At 33.0% G+C, this 22,579-nt stretch overlaps 3 protein-coding genes across 3 annotated transcripts; 1 reads left to right on the forward strand and 2 right to left on the reverse strand.

Moving 5' to 3' along the window:
- The first annotated feature begins 10 nt into the window (after positions 1-10).
- LOC122586834 (ferredoxin C 1, chloroplastic-like) lies at positions 11-683 on the forward strand. The gene has a single exon (XM_043758830.1). The coding sequence runs from the start codon at positions 95-97 to the stop codon at positions 560-562; it is 468 nt and encodes a 155-aa protein (XP_043614765.1). The 5' UTR covers positions 11-94; the 3' UTR covers positions 563-683.
- A 761-nt stretch (positions 684-1,444) lies between these two features.
- On the reverse strand, positions 1,445-4,273 carry LOC122586832 (serine acetyltransferase 5-like). Its single transcript, XM_043758829.1, has 2 exons — positions 3,635-4,273; positions 1,445-2,029 (listed from the first exon to the last, which is right to left on the reverse strand). The coding sequence occupies exons 1-2, from the start codon at positions 4,170-4,172 to the stop codon at positions 1,674-1,676; spliced, it is 894 nt and encodes a 297-aa protein (XP_043614764.1). The 5' UTR covers positions 4,173-4,273; the 3' UTR covers positions 1,445-1,673.
- A 3,989-nt stretch (positions 4,274-8,262) lies between these two features.
- LOC122586944 (ABC transporter C family member 8-like) lies at positions 8,263-17,009 on the reverse strand. Its single transcript, XM_043758977.1, has 12 exons — positions 16,770-17,009; positions 14,632-16,583; positions 14,226-14,546; positions 14,064-14,150; positions 13,370-13,957; positions 11,904-12,068; positions 11,529-11,823; positions 11,228-11,442; positions 10,418-10,723; positions 9,817-9,880; positions 9,466-9,705; positions 8,263-8,645 (listed from the first exon to the last, which is right to left on the reverse strand). Exons 1-12 carry the CDS (start codon positions 16,792-16,794, stop codon positions 8,533-8,535), a joined length of 4,371 nt encoding a protein of 1,456 aa, XP_043614912.1. The 5' UTR covers positions 16,795-17,009; the 3' UTR covers positions 8,263-8,532.
- Positions 17,010-22,579: the final 5,570 nt, after the last annotated feature.

Raw genomic sequence — 22,579 nt, forward strand, 5'->3', positions numbered from 1 at the left:
TAAAAAAGAAAAATACCTAAAGAAACGAGACTACTACGACCACACGTATCAAATATTTCTTTCATCTTATCTCAATATCATCTCTGAGCGGCCAATGGCATCCACCATTATACCATCATCATCATCAATCTTCAATCGCGCAACGTGCCCTTCAATCTCACTCACCATTCCCAACAACTCCACCACTAATCTCCGCCCTATTCACCACCGTCGCCCCCATCTCAATCTCCGCCTCACCACCCAAAAATGCAACTACAAGATATCAATAGAACACGACGGCGAGACAACGGAAGTTGAAGTAGACCCGGATGAAACAATACTAGAAAAAGCTCTTGAAACAGGAATGTCGGTACCGCATGATTGTAAACTTGGAGTTTGTATGACATGTCCTGCCAAATTGATAAGTGGAAACGTGGATCAAAGTGAAGGGATGCTCAGTGACGATGTTATTGAGCGTGGGTATTCTTTGTTGTGTGTTTCGTATCCGAAATCGGATTGTGTTGTTAAGATTATACCTGAAGAGGAATTGCTTTCTTTGCAATTGGCTACCGCTGATGATTAGAATACAATTTCCCCCCCTTTTTCTTCTTCTTTGTATTACCAAGTTTTATATTAATACTTTGAGGTTTTGTTGCTGTAAGATCTATTGAAATGATATAATGATCAATTAGATAGTTGTGATACATTATTATTAGTTGTTATTGCTGTACTGTATCATTTATGCCTTGCCAATGGACGCAATTAGCAGATATGAGAATGCTGTTAAGTCATGTCCTTTGGACAAGGATCTCAATAACTTTAACAGAAATAGGTCAAAGGGCTTTTAATATGAGTGTTGGTTTGAAGAAGAAGAAGAAGAGGGTTCAACTCCCTAGAGCAGCATACAATGGTACCGACACAGGAGAATAATGGTCAATGGTATGGTCCTGTGATAGCCGCTTATCACCCATCACACACGCGGGTTGAGTGCACAAGCACCCGATGGTGGCGTGCACAAAACAGAGCAACCACGCGCTAGAAGGTCCGTGAGAGTGGGGCCACTACAACTTGAATGAGTTTCAAATGATAAGGTGTGATAGATGGTTCCATTATTTATGTTCATTGTTTTTCTGACCATGCCATAAAATATAAGCATCGTCACTTTTGACCTTGTTCAACGAAGCCGTAATTGTCCACATGAACCTTGCTTCTATTTTATTTCACCCGCACTGCTATTGCAGGAATGAGGACATCAACACACGACTAGCTAGTCTAAGTCAAGTTCAATGGCCTACACGTCATTTTGATATCACCAGATCACATTCATTCTAAGGACTTGAGGAGTATCGGACCCCTCTTTCAGACAACAATTTGCATATTCATTTAAAAACAGAATGTTGCCCCAACGTGGATAGACAGACATTGGATGACCAGAAATCAAAATTCATGCTGATAACTAGGTTGGTTTAAGAGACAAACCTGATCAAGTATTGATAATTAAATGCTCTTACGGTTCAATTAGAATACAGAAGATTGAGACTTACAAAAGGCCGAGTTCTACAATCTAAACTCTGATCGAGTTTCTCGTGCATTCACATTACGTTTTATTCAATCTAACTATCGACCAACGCTAATCAAATTCTTAGTGCTACATAACAATAATCTCAAACATAAATTTTATCATCATCAACTTTTCAAATCACATAAATAAACGACGTATGATCCATTGTCTCCCCAGGAACATCCTCATGCACTTCTGGCTTCTCTTTCCCACCAACCAATCTTGCCGGATTCCCAACTGCCGTCGTCCTCGGTGGCACATCAATCATCACCAATGACCCTGCCCCAATCTTCGCCCCTTCCCCAATCTTAACATTCCCTAACACAGTTGCACCAGCACCGATCAAAACCCCATCCCCAATCTTAGGATGCCTATCTCCACCTACCTTCCCAGTCCCACCTAATGTCACGTGATGCAAAATCGATACATTATTCCCAACAACGGCTGTTTCCCCTATCACCACGCCAGTTGCATGATCCAACAGAATCCCTACGGGTGAGTAGCAAACCAATATAAACCAAACCATAACCGGTAAAATTGACAAAACAGTCCAAATTATGCAGCTAACCACTAATAAGCTCACGTGTTATCAGTTTTAAACTCGTTTTTACGCTAAACTCAATTCTATATCATTTTCCGAATCCAGACCCCCATTACTAATCAGGCCTCTTGTTATAATCGTCCTCTTTGGACGTCTGATGCACATCTTCAAAAGACGCTACTACGAGTACATATTCTTTAGCACGACGTCTTAACGTTTGTTCCATAGTTAGATGCACATTCTCCTTTCTTTTTATTGTTTGTTATATGAATGTGTAAAAGGTATAATTAATGGGAAAATGATCCGTACTGCATACTTTACCTAAGCTTAGGTACTACCACATTAAAAAAAGTTACAGATTAAAACTTAGAATTTGATAAACATACATAACCCCCCCCCCCCCCCCCCCTTGAATTTTACATAATCCCCCTGCTTTACCTAAGATAGATACTGCATGCTTAACCTAACCTTTCCCCTTAATTAATAAGTGAAAATCGAATATGAAGTTGACTCCAAAGTTTAAATGATTGATATATTACAAAAATGTCCTCCCCTGATTTTCAAGGTAACTTCATCAAAAAATGATGGAGTTAATTGCATCCAAGCTAAGCCCAATTAATAAAGTATTTGAGTATCGGTGAAGAATAGGTTCTTATGGGAGGGAATAACCTCAAGTTATGCTAACATGACTACCTTTGGATAAAAATCAGCAGCCTAGATTCAAATATCATCTTTGAATCATGGCCCTTGATTTTCAATCAAGGGTCAAGATTTCCCCACAACTTGAGGGAATCCCACTAGGTATCCTTATAACAAGAAGCCTAAAAGGCTTGAAGTTATTATATGCTAAACTACAAATATTATCAAAAGTTATTTTTATCTTTTCTTGTTAGTTTTTATTAAAAATTATAAAAAGGTTTTACCTTATTTTATTGGTGAAATATTCATTTGAAAACTAAATTTTATGTGAACTAAAAAACTGACCAAAACATACTGTGATCTGAATCTAACACAATGTGTTTTAATTGTGTTTCTAATCATATAATCTAAAAACACAATGTGTTAAGTTTTAAATCACAGTGTGTTTTTTATGGCGTGAAAATCAGAAAATTGTTCAAACACACTGACATGAACTTAACACATTGTGTTTTTCTATAAAAAAAACACATTGCGTTAAATTCAAATTACAGTGTGTTTTGACCGGTTTTCTAGTAGTAGGTTAGTTTGCTTTTTTTTATTTTATTATTATTTCCTTTCCTATGACTACTTTACCAAAAACCTTTACAAAATTATAAATTTATGTAAGTTTCAGCTCTAAAAATAGGCTTTTGGGGCTAGTTTTACCAAATCAAATACAAAACTTATAGCTTCCCAACATTTAGTGTTCATCACCACAAATTGAAAGGGCAAATCTAGTAAATTTCAAAAAGTTGGAAGGCTGAAATGTAATTAGATCCAAAAAATGAAAATTCAAAATTGTCAACCGGAAAAAAGAAAATAATAAAGTAATAATAAGAAAAGGGAAAGGGAAAGGACGGAAAGAATATAAAAACCTTTTCCAAGCCTAGCAGCAGGATGGATATCAACAGAGAAAACATCGGCTATACGCGAGTGCAGGGCAAGTGCAATTGGCTTCCGATTCAAAGCCCAAAGTCTATGGGCTACACGATGGGCCTGAATAGCTAAAAATCCTTTATAATTCAACAAACAATGAGCGAATGAGATACACGCGGGGTCTCGTTGACGGGTGGCGCGTAGGTCGGCAACGGTGGCAGAAAGCAGCGACGGGTCAGAAGAGAACGTGTTGAGGAAAAGATCGTACAGGAGCGTGGATAAAAGTGTTGAAGAACAAAGTTTGTTGCCTAAATGGAAAGAAAGTGAGCGCGTGAGAGATGCGTGTGATATTATTGTTGAGTATAAGTAGCTGGCTAAAGCCGGCTCTGACTCAGCGTCACGGCGCGCTTCGGCTTTGATTTCGTTCCATACCCATTCACTTTCGTTTTCGGTCACGGTGGTGCTGCCGTTGTTGGTAATTGATGATGATGATGATATCATTGGTGGTGATGTGGCGGGGCGGCCTTGAACAGGCATATATATTAAAAAATATTTAAAATAATAATAATAATAATTTTATATATATAAAGTAAGTTTGGATTTGTAAAGTGTGTGGGAGATCTATATATTATGTAGGTGTGGTGCGTAAACTAGATTTGTGTACAAATGATTACGTACCAGGAGTCAAAGGTCTTGTGTTTTTACATAAAATGCCATTTTGGAATTTTTTATTTTATCAACAATTTTTTTGTTATCATCCATATACAGATACAATGAATTCTTCTATGAGCATATACTTAAAATTTGGGAAAAATTCATAAAAAGTTAACTTATTTACACGAAATTCCTATTAAAGGTAACCTATTTTGTTTTCGTCTATTAACAGGATCATATTTTTTAAAAATTTCTAATAAAGGGTATATAGTTAGTTTTTGACAGTCAGAGCTCGTTAAGTGTCACGTCACCGATGTTACGTCATCAATTTGCTGACGTGACACTTGACTTTGACCGACCCATATGTATATCGATATAATATCTCATATCTCGTTGTTTTTGTACTGAAACAGTTTGTGGTTTGTTGCTTAAATGTGATATCTGTTCTTCTTGGTTGTTTGATGTATACAATTCAAATACGTTGGAGTAAAATGGCAGAGAAGACTATAAAATCTACAAAAAAGCTAGAAGTATAGGTGGCAAAATGGGCAGCTCAAGTGGGTTTGGTTGCCAATATCCGTGTGGGTCCAAATCGGTGATTTTTAATACAGGCTGAAACAGTCGGGTTAGGTTAACCCATTACCAATTCTTTTATTCATTTTACGAATTATATAATACTTAATATGTCATATATGATTAAAAAACCAGTTATAATAATGATTGAGATTCTTTTCAATCAAGTGATTAGAGGTTTTGTGTATTTGAATGCCTTTCAGTTTATTTGACCTGCTCAACCAATTGACGCATTCCCCTTTTTAGTTGAATAATATTCATTTTGGATGTTAGCGGTTCTTTTGAAAAATGTATTGGTCAATTATTGCTATTCAAATAATTTATCAGACTCCATGTATATCAAAGGGTTTTGCTGAAAAAGAAGGGTCAAGGTCAAGTGTCATGTCAGCAAAATTGATGACATGGCATCAGTGACGGGGCACTTAACGGGCTCTGTCTGTTAAAAACTAACGAGATACCCTTTATTATGAATGTTTTGAAAATAAGATCCTTTAAATAGACGAAAACAAAATAGGTTACCTTTAATAGGAATTCCGTGTAAATAGATTACCTTTTTATTGATTTTTCCCTAAAATTATGTTATTTATGAATTTTTAAAAGAGATGATTAAAATCTAGGGAAAAATTCATAAAAAGGTAACCTTTTTACACAAAATTCCTAATAAGGGGAACCTATTTAGGTTTCGTCTATTAAAAGGATTTCATTTCTATAAATTTCTCAATAAAGGTAATGTCGTTAGTTTTCGTCGTTAGTCATCCGTTAAGTTCCAAATCATCATGCTACGTCATTTAAAAAGCTTAGGTGGATATTTGACTGGATAATGACCGGATATTGAAGATGCATATACATGTTTATATACACCTAACAATATAGAAACAGAACGAAAAGAAATGAAAATGGAAACCATAGTGGGAACATAGAGAAAAGAAACATAATTTGACCTTAACAATCTCATCTTACCATGTATAACACACACCCGCGCACACTATCACCTTTGAAATCAGAAAGAAACAGAAACACAGATTCCAATATGATCATGAAGAAAAAGAGGTTGTTTGACCGATATTGACCAGATCTAAAACCAGATTCCAAGGAGTTTTGAATAAAATCTGAAACGGACAGTTGCTAGACACGATCTAAGGGAGATGTACATAAGGATTTCGAGCTCGAATTGTGTTTAGATCCATTGAAAAATTCTTCACACCTTCTTTCTTCGATTTCTTCATAGTTTTTCATAGTTTTGATCTAAAAAATATCAGGTTTTGTTCGCGGTCAAATTACAATCATGTTCATGTTTTCATTTTTCTGATTCACTTATTTTCATCGATGGTTACTTTTCCGGCGAACTTGTTGATGCACGTTGATGTGACAACAGCAACTTAGATTTGATATGTCGTTTAGATTAAGACATTATGTTATTTTATGTCGTATCTATATATGTAATTGATAGATTATGGACTTTATGTTTTGGTAATGATCGATTACATGTTTTGGTGTTATATATATGTGTTATGTATGATGTTTGTTGTGTGTTATAGAAGTACAAACATAATATGTGTTAGGATTCCTTGTTGATGAAACACTAAGGAATATAACTAAGTCTTACATCTAACGAAGATAAGGTATATCTTCGTTAGAGGCAAACGAAGATAAACTTCGTTTGGTACAAACGAAAATTAACTTCGTTACATGGGCTGGGCAGCTAAGTTCGTAAGAACAAAGCCCAGCAAGCCCAGTTCGATCTGAAACATATATATACGAATGAATACCCTAAAAAGAGGTAACACATTCGACATACACGTACTCCAGACCACTAAGTTCGTTCTATAGCTTATAGAAACGAATATAGTATCATACGGCTGATTATTTACTTGATAATTAGCGATATACACGTTAACAAATCAAACTAGTTATCTCGTGAGGATTCCGCACTCACGACATAATAATAGACGATCTCGAGAGCGATTTGTAGCTATCGAGGGACTCACATAACTTTTTTGAAGAAATGATTGGCAAGGGTTTGTGTCGAACTTAATTATGAGCGTTTTAGTACCACTCACGAGTTTTAACTCGAAGAAACCAAGGAGATATCACGAAAATAGTTTTTCCGACGAGTCCTTGTATTTTCCGGCAGTTGTGTGGTCACTGTTGATCCCGACGGAGTTCTTCAATATAGAGAGGATACAGATGTTTTTATCAAGTCAAATATCCACGTAAGTTTTTTAACAACATGGCATGCTGACGTGACATTTAACGGGTAATTAACGATGATAACTAACGATATTACCTTTAATGAGAAAATTTTAGAAATGAAATTCTTTTAATAAACGAAATCTAAATAGGTTCCCCTTCTTAGGAATTCTGAGTAAAAAGATTGCCTTTTTTGGATTTTTCCCTAAAATCTACAATGAGGAAAAGGGTTTCCTCTAAAATTAATTACATCTGCTGTAAAGCACGGCTTCACTTTTTGTTCAAACTAATCACCTACAACTCTAATGGCATGTTGTTAAAATTATTACATCTTGATTGCTTGTTTATTAACTTAATTTATATTTGTTGTACATGGAAACTTGGAGGACTACTTTGGACATTTAAAGGAAGTTAGAACTTGAAGGACTGAAGCTGTACAACTGGAAGATTAAGGACTGAAGATGAAGATGTTGGATGTCTCTGCCTATATAAACAACACTGTAGATCTATTAGGGTTACAACACAATTTCATACCCTTTTTTTGCCGTTCTAACCGTTACACCTTCTTCTCAAAATCATGTAACCATGTTTTGTTCAATCATGTTATTTATTATGTAACAGATTGTATTTGTCGCTTAAAATCATCTCTCTGTGGTTGGTTTATTGTAATTTTTTTTCTTAAGATTGTTAGAACAGTATTTTATTTTTCAATCAAGTAAGATTTGTTCTCTCAAATATTTGTGTTTGGATTCTATTATTTCTTCACATGTAAGACATGTACATTGTTTAATATTGAATTATTATATCAATAATACCAATTTACATACGAATATTTATTATCAAAAATGGTTTTATGAAGAGTAGACAAAACCACTCCTTGTTATTCAATAACTTTCTTAATCAAAGTTAATGGACCGACATCAAATTTCAGAATGCAATGACATTATGCAGAATTAAGCGTATTAACAAATTGGCAAATTGCTCCCACACATATTTACTACTACAATTTATATTAACCCAGGAATGCATAGCCTATTGGTTAATGTATTAGCAAACTTCTAAGAATCTCATGAGTTTTTTCTTTTTATTTCTTGTTAAATGTATGTTTAAAAACATGCACTTTGATTCTATATATACAACATACAAGTAAATTAACGTGAAAAGAAAAAGAAAAAACTGGAAAAATAAAATAAAATTGTGTAAGGTCAAATATAACAAACTAGACCCCTTGAAATTGTAACTTGGAACAAAGAACATTATTTGCATTATTTTCATGTAATACAATAGCTCAATATTTTGAAAGAATCATTAAATGAGGTATCTATATATATATACACATACATACATGTGTATATGCACAAAAATGATACTATTATTTACCTTTGCTTTTTAGTTTTTTGGACCAACTTTAACTGTTACCTTGAGAGGAAATTACCAGTGAGCTGTACCCATTCTGGAACCTTAGCCACTTAGGACCTTTTTATTTTGGAGCAGAGCCACTCCTGCAGCCGGACCAGTACTCGTTAACAAGCTTTGAGAAATAGGAATCCGATTCCATTAACTTGGAGGGCTCATCATATTCCATCATTTTCCCTATTTACAGAATAAACCGAGTCACAATTTTGTTTGTGGGTTGGAAACTTTTGTTGATTATCACAATGTAATAAAACAGTCATCTAACTGGTTACGTATAATAAATAGCCATTTGGTGGTACAACTCAAAGTTTGTAATCTAACGAGTTGAAGTAATCTCCTTCCATCACTACATACAAAGTTGTAACTTTCTGATCCAGAACATGTTCAGACTTCAGAGACAAGAAAAGAACAGTAGTTTATATTATGACCGGCTTGAGTCAATGTATGCAATAGGCTACCAGTGTGTTGGTGTGGGACATGTTACTGTTGAACTGGCACCATGCATTCTAGAAATGTTAATTTTTCTCTTTAAGGTAATTTTGTCTATCTTAATATATAAAGATATGGTGTTGATACATACAAACTGACTATACCAATAGCCTTGTGAAGCAATCATTTTAAAATGGTAACAACTAGAGGTGTGAAAATTTTGATACATTCAGCTAACATTGTGTTGATTTGGGTTTACATTTTATCTCCAACGAACGAAAGTGTTCCAACGGGTCAAAAGTCACAGGCAGTGTTTTGACTGCCCTCGAATGCTTAAAAATATCCTACAAAACTTTGCTTACAAAAAAAATCTAGGATTGTCATTTAAGTTTCAAAATCTTATGTACACTAATTAATTAAAAATTTATTGGCAAAGAAATGTTGATGGGTCTGCTCAACCAAACCAGTTGGAACCCATATAAAAAGTACCCATATGGATCCAAAACAATTTTGACAATCATCCAACCCAGCAATTTTGCCACATACAATTCAACAGCAAAGAACATACCCGAAGAGAGGACCATAACCATGTCACTATCTATGACGGTTGGAATTCTGTGAGCCACTGTTACAACGGTGCAGTTTGAAAATTCTTGCCTTATAATCCTCTGTACAGTGGCATCTGTGTCTGAATCAATAGATGCAGTTGCTTCATCCAGGACTAGAATCTTATTTCGCCTGAGTAACACTCTTCCGAGACAGAAGAGCTGCCGTTGACCCATACTCCAATTCTCCCCTTCATCACTCACTAATTTAAAAGAAAGAACACAAAAATCTTAAAGACCAAACTTTGAAGCACTATTCACACTTAAATGTGATTGTCTAAAAAAGCTTAGATGATTTGTATCGATAGACTGACCTGAATAGTCTAAACCGTTTAGGAGACTGCTGATGGTATTCTTAAGCTGGCATTTCTCCAATGCCTGCAAAAATCAGTCAACTTTATAAGAATTTTGGGGCAAGTTCTACAATTGAAGAGATCAACTTTCAAATATTTGAACTATAGGGTAAAATTCTGTTCCATTACTTATTGAATAAGTTGATTTTGGATATGTTTTAACTCAGTCATCAAATAAGTAAAATTCAGAATCTGGCTTAAAATGATACGCGACAATGAGTTGAAAGTAGCCCTAAGTGTATTTTTATATTCTAATGCACAAATTAGCCCAAATTGTTTTTTTAATGCATAAAACCTCCTAAGAAAAAATAAAGATGATTTAAGTAATTACATTTGAGTATTTGACGCGCTCAATCAATAACAAAAAATTTAATTCTGGAATTTGGACAATAAGTGTTTAAGGTCAGACCAACATGTTTCAGGCCACCTCTACTTTGCACTGATGATTGCTTAAAGAACTGATGTTACAGACTAATAACTTAAGCTATAATCAAAATGAGGAATACTTCTTTTCGGATATGATATAGATTAATCAAAACTTTATATGTTTTATTTTTCTTACCTTCCATATTTCATCATCCGAGTGAAGTCCTAGAGGATCCAAGTTTGTTCGTATACTACCCTTAAAAAGGGTCGGCTCTTGGGGAATGACACTTAATTTCATTCTCAGGTCCTTCAGGCCTATGGAACAAATGTCCACACCGTCTACATGAATTTTTCCGCTATCAGGTTCAACCAAACGAAAGAGTGCAGTTATAAGCGTAGTTTTCCCACTTCCTGTCCTTCCAACAATCCCTACACGGGTGCCTTCTTTAAATGTGCATGTGATTCCTTTAAGAACTAGTGGAGCATTTGGACGATACCTAATCTGAAAAATACAGCCAAGATCATATATTAACAGATATGGGGGTTGAAACGAATGCAACAACCTTCCAAAAAAAAGGCAACAGCAGGATATAATAAGCATTTCTATTAAGCCTATTCTTACTTTCATGGACCTTAGTAAAAGTTAGAAGTGACAATTTCGACCCATTTACTTACTTTAATAAGTCGACTATGGCTATGTTTTATGTCCAACGGATATAAAAAAAAGAGCTAGCTTAGTATGACTATGAGTCAAATGGGCGGCAAGTCACCCAAAAGTAAAAATTTAATGAAAACCTAATAAGTCAGTTTATCCGAAAAACTGAATGATTGTTGGAATGATAACCTTCGTAAACATATTCGACGCAGTGATTATTTATAAAACCGCTCAAAATTTGGTGGAAGGGATTTGTTTCTGGTCAACCCTGGCTGACCCAACCATTTTAGCCCGTAACCCAAACTGCTGACTTGCCCATTTTACAGCTTCTAGTAGAAATAATAGGCTGACCTTGACATCCTGGAGGTCAATCCTACCATTTGAAGGCCAAGTAGTTGGCGGCCTGTTGTTTTCCACAATTGCTGGAGGCTCGGGTGGAATGTGCATATATTGTTTGATTCTTTCTACTGAAATGATGTAATTGGATAGGCTACAATACCAACGTGTCAAGAACACATGAGCATTTGTCAGTGACAGTGCGTATGAAAGTGAAAGCCCAACTAACCCTGCAAAAGTATCAAATTCTTTTGATAAGTATATTTACATTTGACGCTTATGACAAACTTTTAATGAGAAATAGAAACATACATACCAGGAGGAATATAACGCTTTGGAAGTGAAACCAGGAAAAAAGCAGTGGTGAATAATGTCAAGTTTTGAAGCGCTTCTGCTCTCAAAACCAACCACTCCAATGTCGCATTTGTAAAAATGAAAGCACGAGCATCAATATCTACTAGTTTTAAGTAATTTTTGAAGAACCTGTCCTCCTTTTTAAATGCCCTAATTGTAGCCACTCCAAGAGAGGTTTCGGATGCATAATTTACCACAGGTGCTTTTGTCGTCCCATTGATTCTAATAAGTTCCCTTGCAGATGGTTGATAATATCCCTGCATGCACCAAAAGAATTATTAATCTAAAATATGTTTTGTTTCCTTTTGGTGTAGAGAAAATATGGAGCTAAATTCACCTGGAAATATTTTGTAGCTATTATAGCAAAGATGCCTACGATAAGGACTTCCCATGTGACTGATGCCATAACGGCAATTGTAGTGAGTAATTCAATACCGGAAGTCACCACAAAAGTAAACGAGAAGGGTATGTCAAAATCCAATACACTTAAATCTGTTGAAGCCTGCACGATTAGTTTAAAAACTTTAATTATAAGCATCTCTTTGTTTCTGTTTAGTACATGTGACAACTTCTACCAATACACTTATAATGATGCAATCTAGGTAGTGCTCTATCTACGTTTGTTCAAATCAATCCCCTCATTAAACACTACAAATATCAAATATATCCAACCTATATTAAAAATATCAAATTTCCCCAACTCAAATAAATAAATATCATATCTCCCCAAATCCCCAATTTAATTACAATTAAATCCAAAAAATTAATAATAGTTATCTTTAATTTATATAATTACTATGATACCCTCTTAAGAGGGTCAAATAGCTTATTCTCGTTACATAACATACCCTAATCAGATCATTATTAATTCATTCAAAATCAAAGTTGTATTATGGTAATCCTCCTATTTATTCGTTCTGTTGCTTATACGAGATATATGGCTTGTATGACAAACATAATCTAATGAAGATGTAAGATGATAATTAATATAGTATTTTATGGTGCATAATTAGTTTATAAAGGTCTTAGGTGGAGCTGTGTAAGATTCATGATAGTTAATTGCCCATTTTGTGGTGAGTGATATATCATTCTTAGTTTGTGTCAAAATTGATGCTTTGTATAATCAATTAAGTTAACCTCTACGTAATGTGTGCATCGCTTATTATTTCTTGCTACTTTTTGACCTGTTCTTTATGTGCAGAGTGTGTAGCGGAACCACAAGACATCACTTATTTGCAATCAAAGAGGCGATTTGGATTTAAAGTGTTATCTGACATAGTTACTTGTCTACAAATTTGCTTATAGTGGAAAAGATTTTAGTCACAAAGACTTGCTTTAGATGCCGACAAAGGATTAAAGACAAGTGATGAAAGATAATGTACATATTGCTTATCAATTATTAGTTTTGATTGCAGAAACTAGATAATACACACTAGCATCAAAGATGGATGATAATGTATGTATTGCTACAGACACTAGCCTCAATTGTTGAGTGTATCATAAATTAATATTACAGCCAACGAGCCATCAAGTGGGAAATGTAAAAAGTTTACATACCATGGTTTCTATAATGTCAAAAGGGTATATTGGTCACTATAAAATTTCTAGATGATAATTATTGATTTTCTAGATTTAATAGTAATTAAATTGGGGATTTGGGGAGATATGATATTTATTAATTTGAATTGGGGAAATTTGATATTTTTAACATGGGTTGGGTATATTTGATATTAGTAGTGTTTAATGAGGGGATATATGAAATTTTCTCTATTGCAAAAAAGGGTCAGGCTCAGAAGAACTTACACGTGTTAGAATCCGTCCAACTGGTGTAGAGTCGAAGAACATCATAGGTGCACCAAAAATCGACTCGGTGAACTTTGAGAAGAAGGCTTTAGAGGCTTTTAATCCCAAAAGGGTAGTGGAAAAAGATCTCATAAAAACAAAAACTGCACTTGTGGTTGAAATTAATGCGTAAACACCAATTAACATGACACTGGAAATATCAGGAATTTTAACTGCAAAAGCTAGCCAATAACTAGCTGCAGCCTGAAGAGCAGAAAAACCAATCTGAGTCAGAAGGCTTGAGCAAAAGTACCATCCACCTTGTGAGATAACAACGTAATCAAAAAAAGGCTTCCACCCAAAATCACCAATAGGCTTCTCTTCTTCTTCGGTCAACTGTATCGATGTCTTCGATATCTCCTCATTGATTTCATTTCTGTGGTTCAAACTATCTGTTACTTTTTTGCGACTGTTATTGTTGTCAAAAGATGAAGACTCCAAATCAGATATCACATTTTGGTGAGCATTCACAAGCTGCTCAAAAGCTGTACCGGGTGTCATCAGATCCTTGTACCTTCCTGATTGAGTAATTTGACCATCTTCCATCACCTTTAGTCAATTACAGAAAAAGTAAGACAACAACCAAAGTATTCTAAAGTCGCATGAGTAATATGTTAAATGTGTGACAGAACCTTTGATTACCCTCCCTCATTACCAGAATATTGTCAACCTCTGAAAGAAACTCCACTTGATGTGTGACGAGAATGACGGTCTTGTCCCCTAAAGCGGTCATAACACAATCCTGAAATTTAAAAACTTCATATGTAATGGTCAAAAAAGAAACCAAATGCTAAACAACCGAGTGAGAGAATCTAACATTAAAGAGAGTTGCTGCTGTATGTGCATCTACAGCACTAAAAGGGTCATCAAGAAGATATATGTCAGCATCATTGTAGACTGCTCTGGCAAGTTGAATCCTCTGCTTTTGACCACCACTCATATTAAGTCCCCTTTGACCTATTTCTGTTAGATCACCATAGTTAAAATCATTAAGATCCTTGTCCAAAGCACATGACTTTATGGCATTCTCATATTTAATTGCGTCCATTGGCTTCCCGTAGAGTATGTTATCCCGAATTGTCCCACTTTGAATCCAGGAAGCTTGACTAACATAAGCAACTGATCCAGAAATATTCACCTGAATGCAAGAAATAGCAATTAACTTTACTAATTTACATAGTATTGCCAAATGAAAAAAGTTAAAAAGTTGTTTCTGGACTCACAGTTCCTGAAGTTCTGGTTATTTCTCCGAGTATAGCGTACAATAGTGATGATTTTCCAGCACCAACTGGCCCACAAACAACAACTTTTTGTCCTCTAATAACTTCTATGTTTATGCCTTCGAGCGACGGAAGAGGCGATTCAGGATCCCAACTGAAGTTGCCATCTTGTATTCTAATACAGCTACTAGAATGTCTTGGTTCTTGATTTTCTAACATCCCGTCATTTTTAAGTTCATTCTCTACCAGAAATGAATTGATCCTATCAAAGGACACTTTAGTCTGGATTAAAATTGAAAGAGCCTGGGGAAAGTATTTGACCGGCTCAGACATTGTTCGTAAGGTTGCCAAAATTGTGAAAATTGTGGCTGCATTCAGAGGAGCGCTATTGAAAAACGCACATCCCAAAAGGACAACTGAAGAGATGATTGTAGGTGACATCCAATACAAAACGGAGCCATAAGCCTTTTGATACTGAGATTCCTTAAGCCATTTGAATTCGTTGTCTCTACAAGAGTGGATGAAATTCTTAAATTTGTCTTCCCATGACTGTAACTTGATGATCTTCATATTGTTTAGGATCTCAGAAGTGGACCTCAGTCTCTTATCTTGGGAAATCATAAACTGTAACTGACATTTCTGAAGTGCTATTGCGAATGGCACGTTCAGAAGCCCACACAAGATCAGAGGGACTAAACCTGGGAGAACACCAACTCCTACTACAGAGAACAGAACACCAATGGCTAGAAAAAGCTGAACGAAAGAAGTCCAAGCTACATGAACCCACATAGGGAATTCACCCATTCTGTAAGCATCGACAGCGATATAGTTCACAATCTCCCCTGTGGAATGTCTTCTTCTCCCAAAACTAGAAAGTTTGAGTTGTTTCTTATATACTGCCACCATTAAGGCCGATCTCATCCTCATACCTAATCTCTTTGCATCAAAGTAAAAATGCCTTTGAGACAACGACTCAACTACCTTGACAACAATCAAGCATCCTACCAATAGTAGTCCATATTGAAAATTTTCTCTCTCGCTATTGGAATAGTTAACAAACGCATAGAGTAACAGTGGACCAACTATGACGGCAGTAGTCCTAAGAAAGGCATAAATGCCTACCACTGCCATTTCCTTACCATAAACCCTTTGTAATGCCCTGCCTACCAGGTTAACATTATTTGTGCCGTTCTTCTCCCTTTGAAGTGAGTCCCATGCTACCTTAAATCGTTTATACGCGACAAGAGCTTGATCTTTTGGTGCTAGAAAGGGAATATCTTCAAGTACTAGTGGCTTTCTATACCCTAGCGAAATCAAAGGATTTACCCAAGAAAACACTAACTTGCTAGAAAAACTAGGCTCTTCTACTTGACTTGTGCTCCCTTCATTTACTCCGTTATCCAATAAAGGATCTAATAAGGTCTCCTTCCCCCGTTGGCCAACAAACTCTTTGCCATTTCTCAGCGCACAAAACAATAGCAAGAAGCTTACAAGCCATTCCATGGACTCCAAAACTAAAACCCCATGCTTCTCTACTAAATTTTCGATCCCTATCGTAGTGATACACACAAACACTAAAATCCACCACATGGAAACGAAAATCCTAATCAACTTCCATCTTTCAACAAGCAGTGAAACGGTCAAAGTCACCCATACTAGTACTCTACAAGCATCCCTCATCCAATCAAAACAACTAAAGCTTCTAGTTCTACCTACCACCTCCCATAAACAATCACCAAAGTAAGCACAGGCAGTAAGAAAACAACAAAATGCAACTGCAACCGGAAAACGGTCACTTCTCCTAAACTTATTCTCACTGACTCCAATTTTTCTTAAGAAAAAAACTAACAAAATCAAATAGAAAAAAATCACAAAAACTAAATTTAACAAATCAAGTATAGTCCGTTGACCATTTGGTGAAACGAAATCACGTGCTTCTTCAGAAATGCATCCACCTGCATAAATGTACAACTTATATAGATACAAACTAGTATATACATATAATATAATTCAGAATTATACTAATAAGAGAAACTAACCTAGAGTGAAAATAAGATATATATACTGTATATAATCACAAACTATATATCTACATATACTGAAATTGAAATTATTGTTATGCAAAGAAGGTGATTAATTACCGAGTAAACTCGTGAAAGACGCCATTGATGAAGAAATGACACGCACACATCAAACTAAAACGATAATCTTCTTCAGTTTAGTAGTACTACAAGTTACGTATAGAACATTTGTGTATATATAGGTGGGTATACGGTTCGTTGGATCCCGCAATTAACTAAATTAAAACCCGCTGTTCGTGGATTTTAGTATATGGAGTACTCTGTGTGGCAAAATGATCACTGTCGTTTACTTTTCTTAAGCAATTTTTTCTTTTCTTTATCTTTTGGACCACTTTAAAGAAAAAAACATTTTCTTTTTAAATCAGCCATTTTCTTTTGAAAAAAGATTTTGTTTTAGGTTTCTAATCAGCCATTTTCTTTTGAAAAACGATCAATCTTCTTAAAAGTGACTTAAAAATTCTTTTAAAATCATATAAATATAACATGACATTAGTTTTTTTACTTGTTTTTATTTTTTAATTTCTTCACATGACTTAATACTGTTTCAAAGAAAATAACAACCTCATTTTAATACGTCTTGATTTTTAAAGAAAAATGATAAATGACACTAGTATCACTTATAGTTGATGATTCTAAAAAATAAATTAAGAATTATATATATGAGTTTAAAATAACTAAGAGATCGAAAATATAAATTATATTTTGTTTTGTAGAGTGGATGTTATTAGAAGCATATATATTATTCATATTCATATTTTTTTAAATATTAAACGTATTCTTGTCTAGTTATCCAATAAAAAACTTATCATTGAACTGCAAAACGTAAAAATTCGTACACTATTAATTTTTAATACTGCATCACTTATTATGTTTTAGGTTCCTGTACAATACAACAATTGAAACATGTTTAGTAGTATACCACTAAAACATAAAGATTTACGAATCACTGTTTAAAAATATGAATAGAGCAAACTGATACTTGCGTTTAGTATTTAAAAATTGGCAGTAGGTATCTAAGCATTTAGCTCATGTTATGTGTATAATTTGTTTATTACACTAGATTATGCATGAAAAATGCATAATAACTTTTGAGTATCCAAAGTTAAAAGTCAAATGCAGATGTTGTGGGTATAATTTATTTAATAGACTAGATTACTTATTCAAAATGCATAAATCTTTTGAGTATCTAAAGGATAATAACTATACATCTAATTCTTTCATTTTTTATTTAAAATATAAATAAAATATAATTCTAAAAGTTATAATTAGCATGCATATAAAAAAATTATATTTTCTATATAAAAACTCACCCCTTAAATTTTATAGTAAATTAATTGTTAAAGAAAATATATTTATTTCTCTTCTGACTAACTTAATCTAGACAGAGAAAGATTGTAATTACCTTTACCTCTACTCACAATAACTCCATATGCTAAATTGCTAATGAGCTCATCAACTCTTTGCCTCCTGTCAAGGTAGGTAAAAGTGAGCAAAAGCTAATCTGAAAACCTAAAAACTGAAAAAGCTGAAACCTCAACCAAACCGATTGGGTTTTTTAAAAACCGAACTGAAACTATATATATATATAATTCATTATAAGTTTATATTGGGTGGGGTATTGTAAAACAAGTATTAAAGTAAATAAATAAGACAAGATCTCGACCCTTAGATCATGGTTAAGTTGATGCACAAACATTCACGAGGCAATTGATACATAATGATTTTTATGATACACGGTGATTTTCAGTGAAGAGAAACCTATTGTTTTATTTGTTTTACTAAAATATTTGTTTCATTTTACCTAAAACCATTTATATTTATTATTACACCATATCATTTCGAACATGTATTCATTATACTATCAATATATGTTTATTATAAAAGTTGGTTTATTGTAAGTAATGTAATAAGTTTAATGTGTAAATTTAATGTAAAAAATTATATGAGGCTTTTTTACAAATTTTAACATTTTTTTTGTTTTTGTGAAAGAAAATTAATACAAAAACCAAAGTTAAACCGTAATCGAATCCAAAAATGAAAAATTAAACTAAGCATAAAACTGAATTCAACAGGTTCTGGTTTTTAAAAACCGAAAAGTTCGGTTTGATTTTCGATTTTAGCTCAAAACCGGCCCTAAATCGAACGGTGCTCACCATTAAAGGTAGGTGCGGACAAAATCCTCGAAAACTAATTTCTTGATATTTTACATTTGTTGAGTTAAAAAGGTTAAAGAAAATTGTTTGTGGGGGTCAATTGTTAACAACCATAGGAAGAGATGGTGATAAGCATATTTTAATAGCTGCATGGACTGTTGTTATAGTTGAAAACAAAGATAATAGGTCTTAGTTTGTGAGATCACTTGTTGAGGATCTGGATATGTCACAAAATAATAATCTCATTAAGGATTCATTATTTGAGTTTTGTGACAATGGAGTTATATTGTATGGGTTATTCGATTATTTAAGAATGATGATGATGATGATTAAACCATCCCGATAAATAAACTATATATAATGATATTCAATCAAAACCATCCATATAAAGTTTGTGTTATCTGACCGGGTTTTGGATTTACCCAATTAAAAGCACTTTTAAATTTGTGTTTAGTATTTTTGAATAATCATATCATTTGAATGTCAAATTAAATTATTTTAGTTATTCATGTGAGGTTATTCAAACAACTACTTGCATTTGGATTATTAGGATTAACATTTTGGTTAATTAGATTTGTATTTACGTGATTTAGATTATGTTATTATAATTTTTATTAAATAAGAGATGCTTAATGAAATTTTGAACGGGCCCTAATTAACAATTTTCTAAATCAAAACCAAACCATTAAACGAATTTCGTATTTGACTTGGTTTATTTTAAGCTTATTGGCTTACTAGGTTTTTGCCCCGTGCGTTACACGAATTAACACAAATTTATAACAAATAATTCAATAAAAAATTAATATAAAAAAATAACTTTCATTGAGGAATGAATATAATTTTTATGAAATTTAAGTAAAATGTCAACAAAACACAAAGTATTAAACATTATTACAAAAAAATAAATAAATATCAAGGGTGGGCGTCTAAGCGGGGTGTTTCCCCATTTCTCATCTCTTTTTTCATTATTCCTTATCCTCTCCCCACAAGCAAAGATTGTTTCACCATTCTTTTTTCATCTCTTCTCACTTAAAAGAAGACAAGGAAAAATAAAACAAATAAGGTGAGGGAGTAAGGAAGAACCGTCAACACCATCACCACTTTGCTACCCACACCATAGGTACTATAGGCGGGTCAGCATTCCACCTGGTCACCAATCGGTCCCCACCTTGCTACCCCGTACTCCGTCCATCATCAAAAAACTAAACATATATTATATAAAAACATAAATTCAATTTTTAATACAACATTTTAACACAACCAAAAATCATAATGGTTAACAAATTAAAAGCCAAAACGGGATACATTATAAATTACATGTTTTGTATATATTTATAAATAATTTTAACCATCTCACTTTTTAATATAGTAAAGTTGTTTTGAAGGTCACACTTTATTATATGTTTACATACTCTCTAATAACTTCTTTTAGAGAAATCTTGAATCAGACAGTAACAAAAACGACCATTATAGAGAAAATAATAAAAAGAGCAACAACAACTATTATCTTTACTATCAATATATAATAGCATATTTTGCTAAAAAATGTTGGAATGAAAGAGGCGAGATATAATCAGGGATTGCAAGTGGGCTCTCTATGTAGACCTGGTTAAGAAAACATATTCATCGAATTTGCTCACTCATTATTAAAAATTTGATGATACTTATAACACTAATGAATTTTTTTATAAATAACTCATCTTGATACACTTGGGTTAAAGATAGTTATAAAACTAAACATAAACTCGTATTATATAATTAAGTTATATATATATATATATCTTATTTAATAATTGTTCACGTATTGTACAATTATAAAAGAGATGAGAATATAATCACTTATTCATTATAAACTTAATAATAAAAAAAAGTAAAGTATGTGAACGTATTTATGTATAAACTTAGCTACATAACAATCTTACATTCACTTTTCTTATTTAATTATAATTGATATTATTGTAATGATCAATTGTTATTAACAATTATACATATAACTTACGAAGCAATAACAAATTAAACTTGAGTGTGATAACATCACTCGCACTTTATTTTTATTTTTTTATGTTTCGAGCAATATGAAGCTTATCTTTTTGCAATAGATTTGTATTGGAAAGTAAAAGTTGAACATAAATTAGAAATTTTATATCCTTAAAAGATATTTAAAAAAAAGAGAATCATGGTTATTTTTTAGTAGTAATTAGACAAAATCTTTAAAATATGGAAACTTTTATAAATTTGGAATATGTCATTAAGATATATATGTCATAATATATATTATTAATATTCAATATTTTTGGTGAGAAACTATAACTATATATATATATCTTTTATATGTAAATAATATATTTTATAAATTTTATAGATTTTAGACCGTATAATAATTATGTGTTGCAAAAAATAAACAAAAATCTTATTAGATTAAGTGGTTTATGATTCACAATAAAAGTTAGAGGTTATGGATTGATGATGTGGCGACACCAGAGACATGACACATATACGCTTTGAAATAGAGAATTATATATATAGAGAGATTTGTACTTGTTTTTTAGGTCTTATTTTGGTGACTTATTATTGAAATTATAAAGTTATTTTATAATTACAATATATGATAAGTTCATGAGTCCAAAATAAACCAGAAAACATGGTTTATTAAAAATAAGCAAACTAAAAAAGAGAACAAATTTAAAATAAGTCAAAGATACTCTTAAAGTTATTCAAATGTGTGCCAAATGTTTTATATCCACACAATTAATTGGGCAAGCAACATAACTTTTTCAATTTTTGTAATGGTTAAAATAAGACAACTAAAAAAAACTTGGAATATATATATTTATATATATATATATATTAGGAACTTGAAAATTAAAACGATTGAATTTACTATATGGTTGCTCACACATATTTATATGATTATATAATTGTTTACAAATGTTCATATGTAGGAAGTATAAGGAACTATACATGTTACATTTTAAGGAAAAAAGATGGAACCCTTACTCCCGATAGCCTAATGAATATGTTTATCTACCAATTGTATCTACCAAATAATAACAAATATCTTATATCTTTTTCTTCGAATCCAATTTTTCTCTCTGGTTTCCTTATTCGATCTTCTTCTATTGATTTCCAATGCATATATATATATATATATACTTTAAAATAATAATCCAATTATGATATGTACAATGTGTTATATTTTTTTGGGTTTTTGGCGAGATTTTATGGATGTTCTTATAACTGTAAGGTTCGATTGGATACATGAATTGAAAGCATCACTTATCAGGGTTTAATATGATAATCACTATGTTTGCTTCGGATTATGTAATAACTTTTGGTGTCACCTGTCAAACATAATGACTATTGACGAAGACACCTTGGTTGACCTGAGGATATTGCTTTTAAAACAATTGATCCTTCTATATATGTTTGTAACTTTGTATATCATCTAATCATAGGAAATACCTTTACATAGTTTATTAAACTCTATGGAATATAGATATAAATAACTGCAAGTGAATCCGTACATCACAGATATTAATACTATATATATATATATATACATGAAAAGGTTCATGCGAGAATTATGAGAATTTATATATTATAACATGATGTTCATATATAAATGGTATTTGTGAACATATTCGTTCACATATGAACTATCAAGTTATACTTATAATTATCTATGTTCATATGTGAATACTTCCTACATAAATCTTA

This window comes from Erigeron canadensis, chromosome 2 (genome assembly GCF_010389155.1).
Source record: "Erigeron canadensis isolate Cc75 chromosome 2, C_canadensis_v1, whole genome shotgun sequence".
Classification (NCBI taxonomy): Eukaryota; Viridiplantae; Streptophyta; class Magnoliopsida; order Asterales; family Asteraceae; genus Erigeron; species Erigeron canadensis.